This window comes from Oncorhynchus mykiss, chromosome 20 (assembly GCF_057628025.1).
Source record: "Oncorhynchus mykiss isolate SJ-2025 chromosome 20, ASM5762802v1, whole genome shotgun sequence".
NCBI classification, from domain to species: Eukaryota; Metazoa; Chordata; class Actinopteri; order Salmoniformes; family Salmonidae; genus Oncorhynchus; species Oncorhynchus mykiss.
In genome coordinates this window covers 2,857,771-2,877,082 of record NC_143041.1, presented here as the reverse complement: position 1 = coordinate 2,877,082, position 19,312 = coordinate 2,857,771, and the positions used below count along the sequence as shown (strand labels likewise).

The 19,312-nt window shown below is 45.4% G+C and overlaps 1 protein-coding gene across 2 annotated transcripts in view; it reads left to right on the top strand.

The window, feature by feature from the left end:
- Window positions 1–19,312, top strand: part of LOC110498800 (netrin-3) — a 96,701-nt gene that overhangs the window by 61,912 nt on the left and 15,477 nt on the right. For both annotated transcript variants that reach the window (XM_021575429.3, XM_021575428.3), the window contains exon 3: window positions 15,327–15,515. In XM_021575429.3, coding sequence (XP_021431104.3) covers window positions 15,327–15,515 — 189 coding nt within the window. The remainder of the gene's footprint in view (window positions 1–15,326; window positions 15,516–19,312) is intronic.

Here is a 19,312-nt window from a genome sequence, read left to right as displayed (position 1 = left end):
GAAGGGAGACTCTGAGACGTGCCAGGTGTGTGTGTGTGTGTGTGCGTGCGTGTGTGCGCCTCCCACCCCTCCTTGTGCTACTGGGCCAGAAGTGTCTCTCTTAGATAAATGATAGATATGGGGCTGTTGAGAATCCTTTAAGGGGTCTGTTGTTTCCCCAGGGCTTTAGGCCCTAGTAGTGTCCGGTGTCTAGCCTTAGTCTACACTCACATAATCTAGTCTTCCATCTTTAGTTTCTGGTCATTGTGGTTGTCTGATATGGTCTTATGTCTCTCTGCTTTCTGGTGTTTAGCTGTGGTCTTCAGTGTGTGGCCATTAGTTTTGGTCTGTGTGTGTGTGCATTTGTGTTTCCGTATGTGTGTGTGTGTGTGTGTGTGTGTATACTGGACCTGGCCCTAATGAGAAGATAAGTAACCTGGCTCCTCCAGAGCTCTGGAGCAGGTGGCTGGACCAGGCCAGGCGGAACAGAGCCCATACACAGGCAGGGGCTGTGGCCATACCCCGGACAGGGGATTATGGACCTGCCTGCATCCTGGCACACACGGACATGAAGGTGTAGGGCAGCCCCCAATGTGACTCTCAAGCATTCTCTGTGTTATCTTGCCATCCCCCAATGTCACACTTCTAACAAGTATAGGTTCTGTTGTCTTTACAGGTCTGGAGGTCAGATATCTGATTGGAGGTTAACTTTACAGTAATACCATTGGTCAACAAATCCGATTTTCAATCCAAACAACTGTTATAAAAGGGTCTTAGATTTATTGTTCTCTCTTTTTTGTTCCCGATCTGCGCTGGTGAGATACTCACTCTTTCTTTCATTCTCTCTCTCCCATGAGCTATGGGCCACTGCACAGGTTACTTTTTCTCTCTATAGCCCTCTGTGATCATGCTTATGATAATGCCTTGTAATGCTTGTTAATGCTACGTAACTTCAGCTTTATGCCTTGCATGTGAATCCATTCATTTGACCAAGTAATTAAATAGACTTGTATTAGAATTCCATTCTCAGACATTTCTTGTTACTGTAACTCAATTATATATATTCTGTTGCGTATTGCTATTTATGGTGTAAGATAAACATTTTAATAGGCTAATTGGGGCTCCTGAGTGGCGCAGTGGTCTAAGTCACTGTAAGGCTGTATCCCAACTGGCTGTGATTGTGAATCCCATAGGGCGGCGCACAATTGGCCCAGTGACGTCTGGGTTAGGGTTTGGCCGGGTTAGGCCGTCAATGTAAATAAACATTTGTTCTTTAAATGACTAGTTAAGTAAAATAAATACAATTGCATTGTCTGGTTGCATGTGGGGTAAATATAATATACACATATAAGTAAATGGTTGCGCACACACACACACACACACACACACACACACACACAGAGGATGGCAGGTTCCCACATAGCAAGGAGGGGAGGGGACTCCTATTTTCAAGGACCAATTTTAGCAATGGGATTTGGGTTTGTACAAGCATCCATGGCTGGGCACACCGGCTTGGCTCGGGCCGGGCGAAGGACAAATGAGGTTAGATTTATCCCTAACATATTGGGCTGGAGTTGAGACGTTGCACACTCGATGCAATTGAGTTTTATTTGGATAGCACTATTTTACGAGGCAATTTGTCATAGGACGCTTGACAAACTCATTCATAAGCTGAAACAGTTTGTTTAGACACCTGTTAGTTCAGCTCCAGCGAGCGAGCGCAACATTTGTCAATGAACGTCTGCCATTAAGAAAACATGCCACAGTTCCTCCTTACCTATTTTTGCGTACAGCTAAGGATGTTCTCTAAAACGCACTAATCTGTAGTTTGTGTACTTTGCACATTAACAAGGCTATAAAGGTGTGTTTACAAGACTGCTAAGTGCGGTTGGAGAAAAAAATAGTGATATGTGGGGTTTGATATGGTAATCAGACTGAAATAATGACAGACTGATATAAAGCATTTGGAATGAGTGGAACCAATTAGGACCCACTGTGAGAAAATGACAGAGGCAGCTGTTCTCCCTAGAGCGAGGGGGATGAAGATCTCAAAAGAAAAATACATGTTCTCTCATCTTGCTCCCTCTGCGCCTTTCTTTTCTGGGTTGTACTTTATCTATTCAATCACTTTTTGACTTCATTTTTCTCTCGCTCTCTCTTCTCTGTTCTTCATGCTATTTCTTCATTCTTCAGCAAACATATCATCTAATTTATTGGACACCAGAGTACTACTAGCAGACCGGGGGAGTACAATGCACGCTACTTTGCACGCTAATATTTCAGAATAAGCACTGTGCTTGCGTGGGTTTAATATTTTAGAGAATCTACCAATTTTTCCTACTAAAAAAATTGCAAGAAATGGCAACCCGGTATTCCTGTTCAAACCAGGAGTGCTATTTAAAAGCATATACAGTTGAAGTTGGAAGTTTACATACACTTAGGTTGGAGTCATTAAAAGTCATTTTTCAACCACTCCACAAATTTCTTGTAAACAAACTATAGTTTTGGCAAGTCGGTTAGGACATCTACTTTGTGCATGACACAAGTCATTTTTCCAACAATTGTTTACAGACAGATGATTTCACTTATAATTCACTGTAATAGAATTCTAGTGGGTCAGAAGTTAACATACACTAAGTTGACTGTGCCTTTAAACTGCTTGGAAAATTCCAGAAAATTATGTCATGGCTTTAGAAGCGAGGTGTACCTGGTGGATTGGAGGTGTACCTGTGGATGCATTTCAAGGCCTACCTTCAGACTCAGTGCCTCTTTGCTGGACATCATGGGAAAATCAAAAGAAATCAGCCAAGACCTCCACAAGTCTGCTTCATCCTTGGGAGCAATTTCCAAATGCCTGAAGGTACCACGTTCATCTGTACAAACAATAGTACGCAAAATAGTACGTTAAAGAGCCCCCTCTCTTACCCATCTTAGCACCACCTGGTGCGTTAACCAAAATACAGGGGATGGTCTGCAAAAGGTCTTACCTAGTGTGCATAGACATAGTAAATACTATGGGTGCCCGCAGGCCTCTTGCCTAAGCACTCCCAAGGTGCCCCCTGGGAACAAAAACAGAATAATTCAAAGTGAACAATTTCAAAAATATTGCGTCCTGTTGGCGCGCGCACACACATACCTCAGAAATAGCAGCTACAAAATACTTAACAAAAACCTGTCTCTGAGCAACAACCAACACAGGACATCCAAGAAGCTCTCTTCCTACAAAGGAACATTGGATTTTAAAGCTATGAAGGAGTCGATAATTGCCGACAGCTGTATCCCCTAACGAGAGGGCGGGATCAGAACTCCAATCAGCTGCTTTGGACTTCAGGAAGCCATTTCCTGAAATACACACATACACACATACAAACCCATAACCTTGCTGATTAATGCGAGTCACTGAGGGGTAAAGCGGATGAGTTGTCACCGAATCTGCGCTTCCAACACATATATCGGGAGGCCTGTTTGCTGGCATTTACTGAGACTTGGCTGGATGTCAGAGTCCTGGACAGAGAAGTGGAGCCGGCCGACTTTACTCTGGTCAGAGCAGACCGTGATCCGACAGTCACAGGGAAACTTCACGGCGTGGGCGTCTGCCTGCTTGTCAGGGACCAGTGGTGTAAATCGATCCTGGTAAGCGAGAGACTCTGTACCCCCGACATTGAACTGCTGTCTGTGTCACTGCGACCTTACTATCTGCCCCGTGAGTTCCCCCAATTGTTTGTTACTGTTGTGTACATTCAACTGAAAGCTAATATAACAAATATAACATCAGAGATTATTTATAATGTGTCACAGAAACTGGAATCCCTGACGCACCCAAATTTATTTTAGGGGATTTTAACAACTGTACATTGCGCAAAGTCTTGCGAACCATCAGTATGTGAAATGTCTTACTAGGAAAAATAGGACTCTTGCAATGGGACAATACCAAATGCGTTCTCTGCCACCACCAGACCTCCTCTGGGGACATCAGACCACAATGTGGTCTACCTCCGGCCAACCTACTGTCGCCTCCTGGAGAGGGAGAAACCCACAGTTAAAACTGTCCAGATCTGGAATGATAACAGTATCACTTGTCCCCAGGGGTGGTTTGACTGTACAATGTGGGAGGTATTTGAGGACAGCAGCTCTGATATGGATGAACTCACAGAGGTTATTTCAGACTATGTAAACTTCTATGTTGAGTCAGTTGTGCCTACTAAGACCTGTAAAATCTTCCCTAACAACAAGCCTTGGGTATCAAAACATCTAAAATCACTACTTGATAGGAAGAAGGCAGTTTATGCTGGGGGTGATAGACAGGCTTTAAGAGAGATCAAAATACAGATACTGGTGGACAAGTAGGCATACAAGCAAAGGGTGGAGAGGACCCTCTCCTCAGGAAATGCAAGGATGGCCTGGCAAAGGATTAAATCCATGGCTAGTGCCCCCCATATAGGCAGGGGAAAAACCAGTGCTGACCTTGGGGGATATGAGGGCCAGAACATGGCTAATGAACTGAACGTTTTCTTCTCAAGATTTGAATCAGACAACTTCGTGTCGGAGGTAAAACAAATGGAAGCATCATACAAATGTTTGAGAGAGATGTTGTTCAACAGTCTGATGTTTTAAAGTTGTTCAGGGGTGTAACACATACAAAAGCCCAGGCAAAATAAGTGAACATGTGTTAAAGCACTGTGCTGAACAATTGGCTGGTGTTTTTACAGACATTTTCCAATCCTCACTCGACCAGCAACACGTGCCAGTATTGTGGAAAAACTCAATAATTATACCAATTCCTAAAGCATCTAATCCCTCTGTGCTGAATGACTACCACCCTGTCGCCTTGAAATCCTTAGTAATGAAATGCCTTGAGAAAATTGTGAAAAGTTATATTCTCAGTGTCACCCAGAAGCTCCTCAACCCATTTCAGTTTGCCTATCAGCCCAGCAGAGGAGTTGATGATGCCATTCTTACCCTACTTAGCATGGTCTATAGACATCTAGAGGGGGCTAAATCCCATATCAGGGTTCTGTTTGTTGACTTTTCTTCTGCCTTCAACACAATCCAGCCTTACATTATGGCACAGAGACTCATTCGGGACTTCCCCTTAGGGGGCTGGTTTTGTGGCTGTTGGACTTCCTGAGCCATCGCTCACAGTGAGTCAAAATGGGTCCCCATGTGTCGGATATACGCATTACCAACACAGGCTCTCCTCAGGGATGTGTTTTGTCCCCACTTCTGTACATCTTGTACACTAATAGTTGTACTAGTTCCCATACTGACAGACACCTCGTTAAATTCGCTGATGAAACTGCCTTGATCAGCCTGTTGCATGATGACGAGGAACATCATGGCCCGGTCCTAGATTACTTTGTAGAGTGGTGTGAGGAATCACACTTGGTCCTCAATACCATTAAGACCAAAGAGATGTGCATAGACTTCAGGAAGCATACAACACCTACCTCTGCAACATCTATCAGAGGTCAGAATATAGAAATTGTAGAGGAATATACATATCTGGGTGTCCTTTTGGACAATAAGCTTCAGTGGAGTAAATGTACAGACCTGATCTACAAAAAGAGCCAACAGAGACTGTACTTTCTCAAAAAGCTGGGATCTTTTAATGTAGACTGTATTATATTGACTCTGTTTTACAAATCTTTCATTGACAGTATTTTAACTTTTTGTATTGTTTGTTGTTTTGGTAATGCCACTGTCAGCCAGAGAAACATGCTGAGAAGGATTATTACCACAGCAAGCAAGGTACTTGGAGTCAAACAGACAGGCCTGGATGAGATCTTTAAGGTCAGGGACCTCCGTAAGGCTCACAAAATAATTTAAGACCCAAGCCACCCCCTGTACCTGGACTTTGAATTACTCCCCTCTGGGAGCAGGTATAGAGCACCCCTCAGCAGGAAAAATAGAACGAGACAATCATTTGTGCCAGGTGTGATATCCCTCCTAAATAGCTCGGGTGAATGTTCCCATTGACCCCGTAAGGCCAGCAGGCTAGTCTTTTCTTCTTTTAAAAAAAAGTTTTATTTCTTACTATTATTATTTTTATTGGTGTGTAACTGTTATGAAAGTTGTATTGTCAATCTTGTTTTGTATTTAAATGCCACTTTAAATGTAAACATGACACTGCAACAAAATTTCCCCATGGGAACAATAAAGTCCAAAAGTAAGTACAACAACACAGAAACTGGGGAACTACAAAGTATTAACTTAAGGGGGCTGAATAATTTTGCACGGCCAATTTTTCAGTTTTTGATTTGTTAAAAAAGTTTGAAATATCCAATAAATGTCGTTCCACTTCATGGTTGTGTCCCACTTGTTGTTGATTCTTCACAAAAAAAATACAGTTTTATATCTTTATGTTTGAAGCCTGAAATGTGGCAAAAGGTCTCAAAGTTCAAGGGGGCCGAATACTTTCGCAAGGCACTGTAAGTACCAAACACATCTCAACATCAACTATTCAGAGGAGACTACGTGAATCAGGCTTTCATGGTTGAATTGCTGCAGCGGCAAAACAAGCTACTAAAGAACACCAATAAGAAGAAGAGACTTGCTTGGGCCAAAAAACACGAGCAATTGACATTAGACCAGTGTCCTTTGGTCTGATGAGTCCAAATTTGATATTTTTGGTTCCAACCGCCGTGTCTTTGTGAGACGCAGTGTAAGTGAACGGATGATCTCTGCATGTGTTGTTCCCACCGTGAAGCATGGAGGAGGAGGTGTGATGGTGTTGGGGGTGCTTTTCTGGTGACACTGTCAGTGATTTATTTAGAATTCAAGGCACACTTTACCAGCATGGCTACCACAGAATTCTGCAGCGATACGCCATCCCATCTGGTTTGCGCTATCATTTGTTTTTCAACAGGACAATGACCCAACACACCTCCAGGCTGTGTAAGGGTTATTTGACAAAGGAGGAGAGTGATGGATTGTTGCATCAGATGACCTGGCCTCCACAATCACATGACCTCAACCCAATTGAGGTGGTTTGGGATGAGTTGGACCGCAGAGTGAAGAAAAACAGCAAACGAGTGCTCAGTATATGTGGGAACTCCTTCATAACTGTTGGAAAAGCCTTCCTGGTGAAGCCGGTTGAGAGAATGCCAAGTGTGTGCAATGCTTGCTCAAGGAAAAGGGGGGATACTTCGAAGAATCTAAAATCTAAAATACATTTTGAACACTTTTTGGGATACTACATGATTCTATATGTGTTATTTCATAGTTTTGTTGTCTTCATTATTATTCTACAATGTAGAACCCTTGAACGAGTAGGTGTGTCCAAACTTTTGACTGGTACTGTACATTTTAAGATCAAGTAATTCAAAAAACTGTTTTGGGTCAACTATAAAATAAAGTTTCCGTGAGCTATTTCCTGCTATTCTACACATTTTGCCTGAGAGAAAATGTCACAGTTTTTTCAGCAAATTTCCTGTATATTGAAATACACTGCTCAAAAATATAAAGGGAACACTTAAACAACACAATGTAACTCCAAGTCAATCACACTTCTGTTAAATCAAACTGTCCACTTAGGAAGCAGCACTGATTGACAATAAATTTCACATGCTGTTGTGCAAATGGAATAGACAACAGGTGGAAATTATAGGCAATTAGCAAGACACCCCCAATAAAGGAGTGGTTCTGCAGGTGTTAACCACAGACCACTTCTCAGTTCCTATGCTTCCTGGCTGATGTTTTGGTCACTTTTGAATGCTGGCGGTGCTTTCACTCTAGTGGTAGCATGAGACGGAGTCTATAACCCACACAAGTGGCTCAGGTAGTGCAGCTCATCCAGGATGGCACATCAATGCGAGCTGTGGCAAGAAGGTTTGCTGTGTCTGTCAGCGTAGTGTCCAGAGTATGGAGGCGCTACCAGGAGACAGGCCAGTACATCAGGAGACATGGAGGAGGCCGTCGGAAGGCAACAACCCAGCAGCAGAACCGCTACCTCCGCCTTTGTGCAAGGAGGAGCAGGAGGAGCACTGCCAGAGCCCTGCAAAATGACCTCCAGCAGGCCACAAATGTGCAGGTGTCTGCTCAAACAGTCAGAAACAGACTCCATGAGGGTGGTATGAGGGCCCGACGTCCACAGGTGGGGGTTGTGCTTACAGCCTAACACCGTACAGGACATTTGGCATTTGCCAGAGAACAGCAAGATTGGTAAATTCGCCACTGGTGCCCTGTGCTCTTCACAGATGAAAGCAGGTTCACACTGAGCACATGTGAAAGACGTGACAGTCTGGAGACGCCGTGGAGAACGTTCTGCTGCCTGCAACATCCTCCAGCATAACCAGTTTGGCGGTGGGTCAGTCATGGTGTGGGGTGGCATTTCTTTGGGGGGCCGCACAACCCTCCATGTGCTCGCCAGAAGTAGCCTGACTGCCATTAGGTACCGAGATGAGATCCTCAGACCCCTTGAGAGACCATATGCTGGTGCGGTTGGCCCTGGGTTCCTCCTAATGCAAGACAATGCTAGACCTCATGTGGCTGGAGTGTGTCAGCAGTTCCTGCAAGAGGAAGGCATTGATGCTATGGACTGGGCCGTTCCCCAGACCTGAATCCAATTGAGCACATCAGGGACATCATGTCTCGCTCCATCCACCAACGCCACGTTGCACCACAGACTGTCCAGGAGTTGGCGGATGTTTTAGTCCAGGTCTGGGAGGAGACCCTCAGGAGACCATCTGCCACCTCATCAGGAGCATGCCCAGGCATTGTAGGGAGGTCATACAGGCACGTGGAGGCCACACACACTACTGAGCCTCATTTTGACTTGTTTTAAGGACATTACATCAAAGTTGGATCAGCCTGTAGTGTGGTTTTCCACTTTTAATTTTGAGTGTGACTCCAAATCCAGACCTCCATGGGTTGATAAATTTGATTTCCATTGATATTTTTTGTGTGATTTTGTTGTCAGCACATTCAACTATGTAAAGAAAAAAGTATTTCATAAGAATATTTCATTCCTTCAGATCTAGGATGTGTTATTTTAGTGTTCCCTTTATTTTTTTGAGCAGTGTATAATGCTTTTGACGTGTTCATATGGTATTTGGAGCCCCGACCTCCGGTGGTTCTTTGATGTGTTAAAGAATTGAAAAATGGCCCTCTCCGGTGTTCAGTTATCCCTGCTGAGCCGAATTAGAGTGAGTTTGTCTGGTGTGCGTGTGCATGTGCATATGTGTGTGCGTGTGTTGTGTGTGTCCTTGTAGCACAAAGCACTTCAAAACAAACCCATAAACATTCCAAGTGCCGCAGCAAATCCTCGAGCACTGAGGTGAAGTTAACACCCCCCCCCCACCTCTCTCTAGATTCCTCTTCTTTCTCATTTCTCTCCCTTTCCCTCTTCCCAAGCTTTTTTTAAAGAGAGAGAGAGGAATAATGGGAACGTCTTGTTTAAAGTATCAGGTCCAGCTGTAGTGCAAGCAACTGATTCACAACACATAAACACGCTCTCCCTTTCTCAACAGGTCTAATCCAGCATTTGAGATTTCCTCTTACATTGGAACTCTAGAGCTCTAGAACTGGACTTTTTTATTGTCCAGTTTACTCCTATTCACAATGGCAGTTTAGACAATCTGTTGATCCAAATTATTATATATATATATATATATATATTACACACATCAAATAGGCTACATCACATATATAAGACCCATATTAAGGGTTACTTCAGTAGTTGGATGAGCAAAAATGTCCCTTCTGCTCCTTGACTGAATTCATTCTAAATGTATAGTCTGTTGTTGCTTGTGAGTCAATCCAGGTGTTTAGTAAGTCTGTTTATCTGTTTTTGTTTCACAATGTTCATTGTTGAAAATGTAGCTTCACATTAATAAGTGCTGACAAAAAATGTCAACTTTTGCACACATTGCTTCAGAAGTGGATACTCTGTGTATGACACAAGGCTCCAGAAATGGGTAACACCTGATCTTAGTTCACTTTGCAATGTGTCATTTTCCCGCAGCTCCACTATATCACACTCTATTTCAGCACGGTCAGGACAGAGGGCTGTGATGACTGGGGTCAGAGATGACACTTGCACATGAAAGGGGTTCTCAATGAAGATGAAAATCTCCTTGTACTCCATCATATCATTGAATCTTGACTCGAACTCCAACTTCAACTCTTCCAACACATGCACAAATGCATCATAGCTAAAATATTGCTGTATGTCTGGGTTGGATCTGGCGTCTGCTCTGAGTTTTGGGAAATTAACAAACTGTTTGTCAGGTATGAAAACTGTGTAGTGATTTTATTTTGAAACGCTGTGACTACACGCAGCATTTTGCCCGGAGTTTTAGAAAAACCTTAATATCCACTGTGGATCATCCAGCTCTGGCTCCTCTCTCCCCTTGTTTGCAACAAATGCACGGATTTGAGGGAGGAGAGAGAGAAATCTTTTCAAATCTTGCTGTATTCTGTCTGGTATTCCTCCAGCAACTCCAGTGCCCTCGCAATAATAATGTTCACCACGCGCACAACTTGCTGAATCACATTCTGTAAGTCAGTCTGTGAGTATAGCCACAAGTGCTTCCTGACGAATGATACAATGAAACGTAACACATTCGGGAATATCTTCTCTTTCTCACCAGGCCTATGAGTCCCTTCTCCTTCCCTCGCATGTTTGAGTTGCCGTCAGTGGATACAGATGCCAGATTTGACCAGTCAATATTATTATCAGCAGAAAATGTAACAAGGACTATCAAGATATCCTCTCCTCGTGTTTGTCCCTGAAGGGGCAGTAAACAGAAATGTTTCTCTCTGAACATTTTTTTTTGCTTTGAGGGAAGCGGACCCAAACACATAATTGGGCAATGTCGCTGACATCAATGTTTTCGCCAAGCGCAATACTAAAACACGGCGTCACGGATATATCAGTTGCTTACCGATGGCCTCGCTGATGTCGTCTATTCATCTCGTTATGGTCAAGTCTGAGAGTTGCAGTCCCTTAATAGCTTCCTTGTTTGTGAAATCGGTATATAATATTTCGGGCAGAGGCCTAAAACATTCTTTGACAATCTCCTCGTCTGTGAAGTTTTGTTTCTCGCGAGTATCCAAGCGATCTCTGTCGTTTTCTCTGCCATGGTGCTAGACCTGTCCACCATTTGTTGTTGTCCTTTGAGCTGTCCTTTTGAGTTGCGTTATTGTGTTGTTTCTGAGGTTGCTTCATGGTGGATATGTTTTGTCAAAGTGGGCCTGGTGTGAATGGAAATGTCACTCTACATTTTCTTGTTTAAAACAATCGACTGCCTTCTGTCAAATAAGACACAGTGAACTAGTCCCATCATGCATTACAAAAAAATACTTGTCTGTCCATTTCTCTTGGAATTTTCGGTGTTCTTCTTGAATCAACCGTATCCTTCTCTTAGCCACTGGAGCCACATTAGCCACGTTAGCTAGCTGCATTTCCCAGCCGCCATCTTCCGGATTTTCCTGGCTCTCCGGTGGTTGTTCGTTCATAGATGTCACATTGTTCTCCAGCTCATCCCCCTCATTTTCATTGTTAATAGATTTACAATTTTTTATAGTAAATTGATCCATGTCGACCAGACTGCTAAATTAGCTAATAGCAAACTGATATGTCTCGTTCGACTGTAGCTGAGCAGTTCTATTTCGCCAAACATTCTATTTCGGCCTTTCTGTTCAACAGCTGCGCTATACTGCCATCTTTCTGCTGTCCAGGGAACAATAGATATATTCAATGGACATTTTCAGACTACCTGTATTTTTCAATTTTTTTTTTTTTAATGATGGTAAGGGTTTTTATTAAACCTACTGTGGGTGTCACCCGTCCCAGTTCTTCATTCTCAATAACATCCATCCATGTGTCCAGACCAATGATGTCATGTCTATGGTCCAAAACCTTCTGTTAAAATGGCTTGAGGTCAAGGGTCAAACCCAGACCCCATGCCACCAGCCTCACAGAACACACCACTAAAGAGCCAGCAGCAGCGTAGCTTCAGAAACAGGACATGTCCAAGGGGGATTCAAATCCAACTAGTATTTCATTAAATGTAGAATTCCATGGAAATTGGCTGCATAATAACTGGCAGATGGAATTGAGGGAAGGCGTCTGAGAATGTGCTCTGTTCCTGGGGCCTGCGACCCTGGAAAACTGGGTGGAGAAGGTCTTCGTTCCCATCTCCCTGTGCCAGGCATTCCTCTTCCGAGGGAAGTAGCATTTGAGAAACAGAATTCCACTATCGGCTGGTTTAAAATTCCCAATATTATTGATATGGCCTTGAGATTTTTCGTTCAAGTATCTCATGGTCCCATCAAAGGTAATTTTCTTATCAAATTAAAGCCAAACTTGACGTGGTGGCAATCTCTGTCCTGGATGTGGTTATAACACTGTTCTTGGCTAGAACAAAGAAATCTGTCACAGTCAGTCTATCTCTCTACCACACACTGTGATTGGCAACACTTCATGGCACCATGCTCTCATTCAGTGCAGACTAGAGTTACCAAATGTCCCAGATTGTGCTGGACAGTCCCGCATTATGGCCCTTTGTTCCGCATTTGATCAACAAATTCAAACAACAGTCATTTAGAAAAAATTGTTGAATTGTCCCATATTTGAGTCAGACATTCCAGCCTGTCTCTTGGAGTCACTTTGAGATTAAGACAAGATGTATATCATAAAGATGTGGTACTGGTGACGTTAATGACATGATATTCTGCTCCGCCCAAGACGAGAGGTGGCATTTCTCAAACCGTTTCAGGTTAAATTCCAGCTAAACTTGGAGAGGACAATTACGACTAACTAGATCTTCTTACAAAAAGTGTGCTTCTGACAAAGAGCTACAGAAGTAGGCATAAGTAAATAGCCATATTAGACTGAAAGAAATAAAGTAATTTTGTCAGATTTATGAGGCTCTCTAGGCTCATTCGTTGCTCATCCTACATATTAGACTGAAAGAAATAAAGAAATTTGGTCAGACTTGTGCAGCTCTCTAGGCTCATTCGTTACTCATCCTACATATTAGACTGAAAGAAATAAAGTAATTTGGTCAAACTTGTGAGGCTCTCTAGGCTCATTCGTTACTCATCCTACATATTAGACTGAAAGAAATAAAGTAATTTGGTCAAACTTGTGAGGCTCTCTAGGCTCATTCGTTGCTCATCTTACATATTTGCTAACTGTTTCAGGTTCTCTGAGACCAAACAGAAATGTTTTCTTGAACAAAGATACCCAGATTTTCTTAACAGTTACGCGCCAGGCAAAAGAGTAGGATAGGTGCAATTACAATTAGCTTCTTTGGTGCAGCAGTGTAGTGCTGCTGTAGGGTACCGGAGTAGTGCTGCTGGAGTGTACCGGTGTAGTGCTGCTGGAGTGTACCGGTGTAGTGCTGCTGGAGTGTACCGGTGTAGTGCTGCTGGAGCGTACCGGAGTAGTGCTGCTGTAGGGTACCGGAGTAGTGCTGCTGGAGTGTACCGGTGTAGTGCTGCTGGAGTGTACCGGTGTAGTGCTGCTGGAGTGTACCGGTGTAGTGCTGCTGGAGCGTACCGGAGTAGTGCTGCTGGAGCGTACCGGAGTAGTGCTGCTGGAGCGTACCGGAATAGTGCTGCTGGAGCGTACCGGAGTAGTGCTGCTGGAGCGTACCGGTGTAGTGCTGCTGGAGCGTACCGGAGTAGTGCTGCTGGAGCGTACCGGAGTAGTGCTGCTGGAGCGTACCGGAGTAGTGCTGCTGGAGCGTACCGGAGTAGTGCTGCTGGAGAGTACCGGAGTAGTGCTGCTGGAGCGTACCGGAGTAGTGCTGCTGGAGCGTACCGGAGTAGTGCTGCTGGAGCGTACCGGAGTAGTGCTGCTGGAGTGTACCGGAGTAGTGCTGCTGGAGCGTACCGGAGTAGTGCTGCTGGAGCGTACCGGAGTAGTGCTGCTGGAGCGTACCGGAGTAGTGCTGCTGTAGTGCTGCTGGAGCGTACCGGAGTAGTGCTGCTGGAGAGTACCGGAGTAGTGCTGCTGGAGCGTACCGGAGTAGTGCTGCTGGAGCGTACCGGAGTAGTGCTGCTGGAGCGTACCGGAGTAGTGCTGCTGGAGTGTACCGGAGTAGTGCTGCTGGAGCGTACCGGAGTAGTGCTGCTGGAGCGTACCGGAGTAGTGCTGCTGGAGCGTACCGGAGTAGTGCTGCTGTAGTGCTGCTGGAGCGTACCGGAGTAGTGCTGCTGGAGTGTACCGGAGTAGTGCTGCTGGAGCGTACCGGTGTAGTGCTGCTGGAGCGTACCGGAGTAGTGCTGCTGGAGTGTACCGGTGTAGTGCTGCTGGAGCGTACCGGAGTAGTGCTGCTGGAGCGTACCGGTGTAGTGCTGCTGGAGCGTACCGGAGTAGTGCTGCTGGAGCGTACCGGAGTAGTGCTGCTGGAGCGTACCGGAATAGTGCTGCTGGAGCGTACCGGAGTAGTGCTGCTGGAGCGTACCGGAGTAGTGCTGCTGGAGCGTACCGGAGTAGTGCTGCTGGAGCGTACCGGTGTAGTGCTGCTGGAGCGTACCGGAGTAGTGCTGCTGGAGTGTACAGGCACCTGCAAGTTCCCGGGCATTTCTGGGGGGAATGGCCCTAGCCCTCACCCTCTGATCCAACAGGTCCCAGACGTGCTCAATGGGATTGAGATCCGGGCTCTTCGCTGGCCATGGCAGAACACTGACATTCCTGTCTTGCAGGAAATCACACACAGAACAAACAGTATGGCTGGTGGCATTGTCATGCTGGAGGGTCATGTCAGGATGAGCCTGCAGGAAGGGTACCACATGAGGGAGGATGATGTCTTCCCTGTAACGCACAGCATTGAAATTTCCTGCAATGACAACAAGCACAGTCCGATGATGCTGTGAAACACCGCCCCAGACCATGACGGACCCTCCACCTCCAAATCGATCCCGCTCCAAAGTACAGGCCTCGGTGTAACGCTCATTCCTTCAATGATAAATGTGAATCCGACCATCACCCCTGATGAGACAAAACCGCGACTCGTCAGTGAAGAGCACTTTTTGCCAGTCCTGTCTGGTCCAGTGACGGTGGGTTTGTGCCCATAGGCGACGCTGCCTTACAAGAGGCCTACATCTACTGAGCAAGCTACAATCATATATCTGAATGAGTGTTTTGAAAATGTGCTTTGAAATAGTGTGATTTATGGCGTCTACCCAGACTATACCCATAATGCTGATTGTTGTACTTTGATTTCAACCTGTGGCGATGCCAGTTCACCAAATGCTTTTCAACTATTACTGTTTTTTAAGTACCTTGGACATGTTTTGATATATGAAGAAGTAAAGCTATTCTCACTGAACATACAAGACATCTAAACTTTCTTTTTGCCTCTCTTTTCCCCTTCCCTCATTCCTCCCTCTCGTAGCGTGTAACTGCAACCTGCACGCCCGGCGCTGCCGCTTCAACATGGAGCTGTACAAGCTGTCAGGGAGGAAGAGTGGAGGCGTGTGCATGAACTGTCGCCACAACACGGCTGGACGCCACTGCCACTACTGCAAGGAAGGCTTCTACCGGGATATGGCCAAGCCCATCACACACCGCCGCGCCTGCAAAGGTATGGAGAATACTCCATTCAGAACAGTGTTTATAGCGGAATAGTCCTTTTCAATTCAGTCGATTCAGGAGATTCATTTACATGTTTTATTCAAAATGGGTATTTATTTACATCAACTGATGTATCACAGTTATAACAGGATTAGTAAAACTATTCTAAGAAGTAGGCTGGCAACCTCACTTCCAACTCTTTTGGCTCTTTCCACCCTCCTAGGGTAAAAACAAATTAATACCAAGCCTCCTTAATTAAGTAAATAATTTGAATCTGTCACAGAAGCTGTTCTCCTGAAAACCCACATAAAAAATATTACACTGGACCACAAGCCATATTAAATCAGCAGCCGATTGAGTTATTTCTCGTGGAAAAAGGGGTGTTTGAATTGTGGAATGTTTAGAATTTGCAGTGAATATATTTCTGGCAAATTTATACACTGAGAGCTTTTTATCATTTCAAGAACAACAGCAGTTTCCTGCCCTTGTTGCTTGGGGAAATGTGAAAATCAATAGAAGAGGGAGCTGGCATTTTTTCTTGATTCTGTACATTATAGTCAGAAGTTAAGGGATTACTTACAGAGAACTCAAAACAACGCGGATGGTGAGAACTAGCAACACTCTTAGCTGTGAAGGTCTTTTGTTGGAGATTCCATGGTGGGAATCTCCCCTCATTGGCTCCTGGTCAGTTTTCCACTCCGGGCTGACCCAAACCTGAGGGCATGACCCAAGTAACTATAAACGAAAAGGAGTTCCCAATGGTGTGATGGCACATTACTATTGTCCATATTATATCAATATTAAATACATTTACATTGTACTGTACAGTACAGCAGTGATTTTTTTGGGGGGGGGGCACACCCATGCCATTTGTCCACTCACAGAGCAATTGACCATAGCACAACATGCACTGTGAGACAGTAATTGACTTTAGCAATTGTTTTTTGGCCTTTACAAATTACAAGTAACATACAGTATAATTATAGGTAGCTATGACTGTAACGAAACGTATGTCCTTGTTGCCAATGCAAGACACATCACACACACACACACACACACACACACACACGCAACCCGTGCCTGGGAGTGCTGCAGTGCTCGGGCCCTGGAGGCGATGTGTTTTTCTCAAAGCGGAGCAGTGCGCAGCAGGTCAGACCCGCTCAGCGGTAAAAACTTTATCTCCCTCCCCTCGGAAGGCCAGATGTGACGGAAATTAAAGTTCCTGTGGAAACGACCCTCAACCTGGGCGGCTGGTACCATGATTGATCAGACCAATCCCAGACCCTTTTAGGACCTGTCTCTTTCCATTTCTCCCCCCCCTCTCACTTTCTCTCCCTCTCGCGAGGACCAAGCTCTCTTCTCATCTATTCTCTACTTCTCTCTGATCCTCTGATTCGTTCTAGCTTTTTCTCTGCCGCAGTGTTCATTATATTTGTCCACATGTGACAGGGCCAGGATAATGGTCAGGGGTTCAAATATGATCAGTGTGTCTGAGGTGGAGGAACGGCAATAAAATACAGGTGTTTTAAAATAAATATTTTATTTTATTTAACTAGGCAAGTCAGTTAAGAACAAATTCGTATTTACAATAACAGCCCAGGAACAGTGGGTTAACTGTCCTGTTCAGGAGCAGAACAACATATTTTTACCTTGAAAGCTGGAGGTTTCAATCTAGCAACCTTTCGGTTACTGGCCCAACACACTAACTACTAGGCTACCTGCCACCCCTATGTTTAAAGGAAGTGAGGAATGGGCGGGTAGGTCTTGAGGGTTGGGGGGGCGGAATGTCTGCCTGCTTCCAATCAGACCTCCTTTGTGGACGAGTGTCCATGTCGGACCTGCAGTGTGTGTGTGTATGTGTGTGAGTGTGTGCTAATGTGTGTCCACGTGCTTGAGTGAGTGTCCAACACACACTCTTTAAGGATTGCCAGTTTAATGGACAGGCCAGACTCTGATGGAGGGTCAAGTGGCAGCGTCTCTCCCATCTGCTCCCAGTTACACCCTGGTGCTTAGGTAACACACACACGGGTCCCAACCCCCCTCCACCCCCCAACCGCAGTGCCTCTCCGTGGGGTTCTCAGCTCCTGCACGCCGGGGCAGCGGCCGCTGCCACTCTCAATCCACGGCTTTATGCTGCTACGTGTATAAAAACAGCCAGCAAATTAAAGAAACTTGCAGGCCATCACCGGTGCGACTGTAACCAGTCTTACCTATGAGGTCTTCAATGTCAGCCCGTTATGTGCCTCCTAACATGTTGTAATGTTGGCATCTATGTTGACTAGAATGAATGGATTTAAAATTCAGACCGTTGAGTGGGTCAGCAGCACTTTCCAACAGAATGCCACAAATAGACTCAATACTGAATGTATTGACACCTCCAAGTAGCTTCTGAAGTGGAGCTAAATCATTTTTATAGAATAACTTTATAGAAAGGGAATTAGGAAATCCAAGATGAGTCATTCCAATACAAAAATGCCCATGCCTATCAGGTTTCAGGTATGACCCAGATACAGACCGTGTCGAAAGAAACAAAAGTGCATTTCTAATACAAGGGCAGGCAAACGACAGGTCAAAGGCAGGCAGAGGTCAGTAATCCAGAGAGGTGGAGAAAGGTATAGAACGGCAGGCTCAGGGTCAGGGCAGGCAGAGGTCAGTAATCCAGAGAGGTGGGGAAAGGTATAGAACGGCAGGCTCAGGGTCAGGGCAGACAGAGGTCAGTAATCCAGAGAGGTGGGGAAAGGTATAGAACGGCAGGCTCAGGGTCAGGGCAGACAGAGGTCAGTAATCCAGAGAGGTGGGGAAAGGTATAGAACGGCAGGCTCAGGGTCAGGGCAGACAGAGGTCAGTAATCCAGAGAGGTGGGGAAAGGTATAGAACGGCAGGCTCAGGGTCAGGGCAGACAGAGGTCAGTAATCCAGAGAGGTGGGGAAAGGTATAGAACGGCAGGCTCAGGGTCAGGGCAGACAGAGGTCAGTAATCCAGAGAGGTGGGGAAAGGTATAGAAAGGCAGGCTCAGGGTCAGGGCAGACAGAGGTCAGTAATCCAGAGAGGTGGGGAAAGGTATAGAACGGCAGGCTCAGGGTCAGGGCAGGCAGAGGTCAGTAATCCAGAGAGCTGGGGAAAGGTATAGAACGGCAGGCTCAGGGTCAGGGCAGACAGAGGTCAGTAATCCAGAGAGGTGGGGAAAGGTATAGAACGGCAGGCTCAGGGTCAGGGCAGACAGGACCTCAAAACTGGGAAGGACTAAAAAACAGATGCAAGAACAGACCGGAGCAGGGGAACAAATGCTGGTTTGACGAAACAAAACGAACTGAGGGAGTCAGTACCACGTGAGCTGGTAATGAGGGAGGGTGTGTTCGGGTGGGGGGGTTCTTCAGACACACATGTGGCTGTTCCGTTAGGCTGGAGTGTCAAAAAGCATCTGTTCATTTGCTTCGTAAATCTGACAGCTCACATTCCGTGCAAAATCCCCACCACCTGACCCGGCTCCAAACTCACGGAAGGCTTTGATTGGCTGTGGTTTGGCAGGGTTTGTAGTACAGTGTTAGTCTGTATTGAGTGGGGTGACGCACAGGGAGGTTGAAAGTCAAATGTGGGTCCGGACTCAAGGTACTTCTGGTACGACTTAGTTCCTGTTTTGTTCCATGTCTGCCATGTGACTTCTCTACTGCCAAACGCTCCGAACTTGTTCCTGTGCCTAGGTGCAGCGTGGACGGGGCCTCCATCTCTTTTTGGGAATTTTGGGCATCCCTGGGATTGGTGCCCCTTTAGACGTGTTAATGAAACAGCTGATAAGTCCACAACATT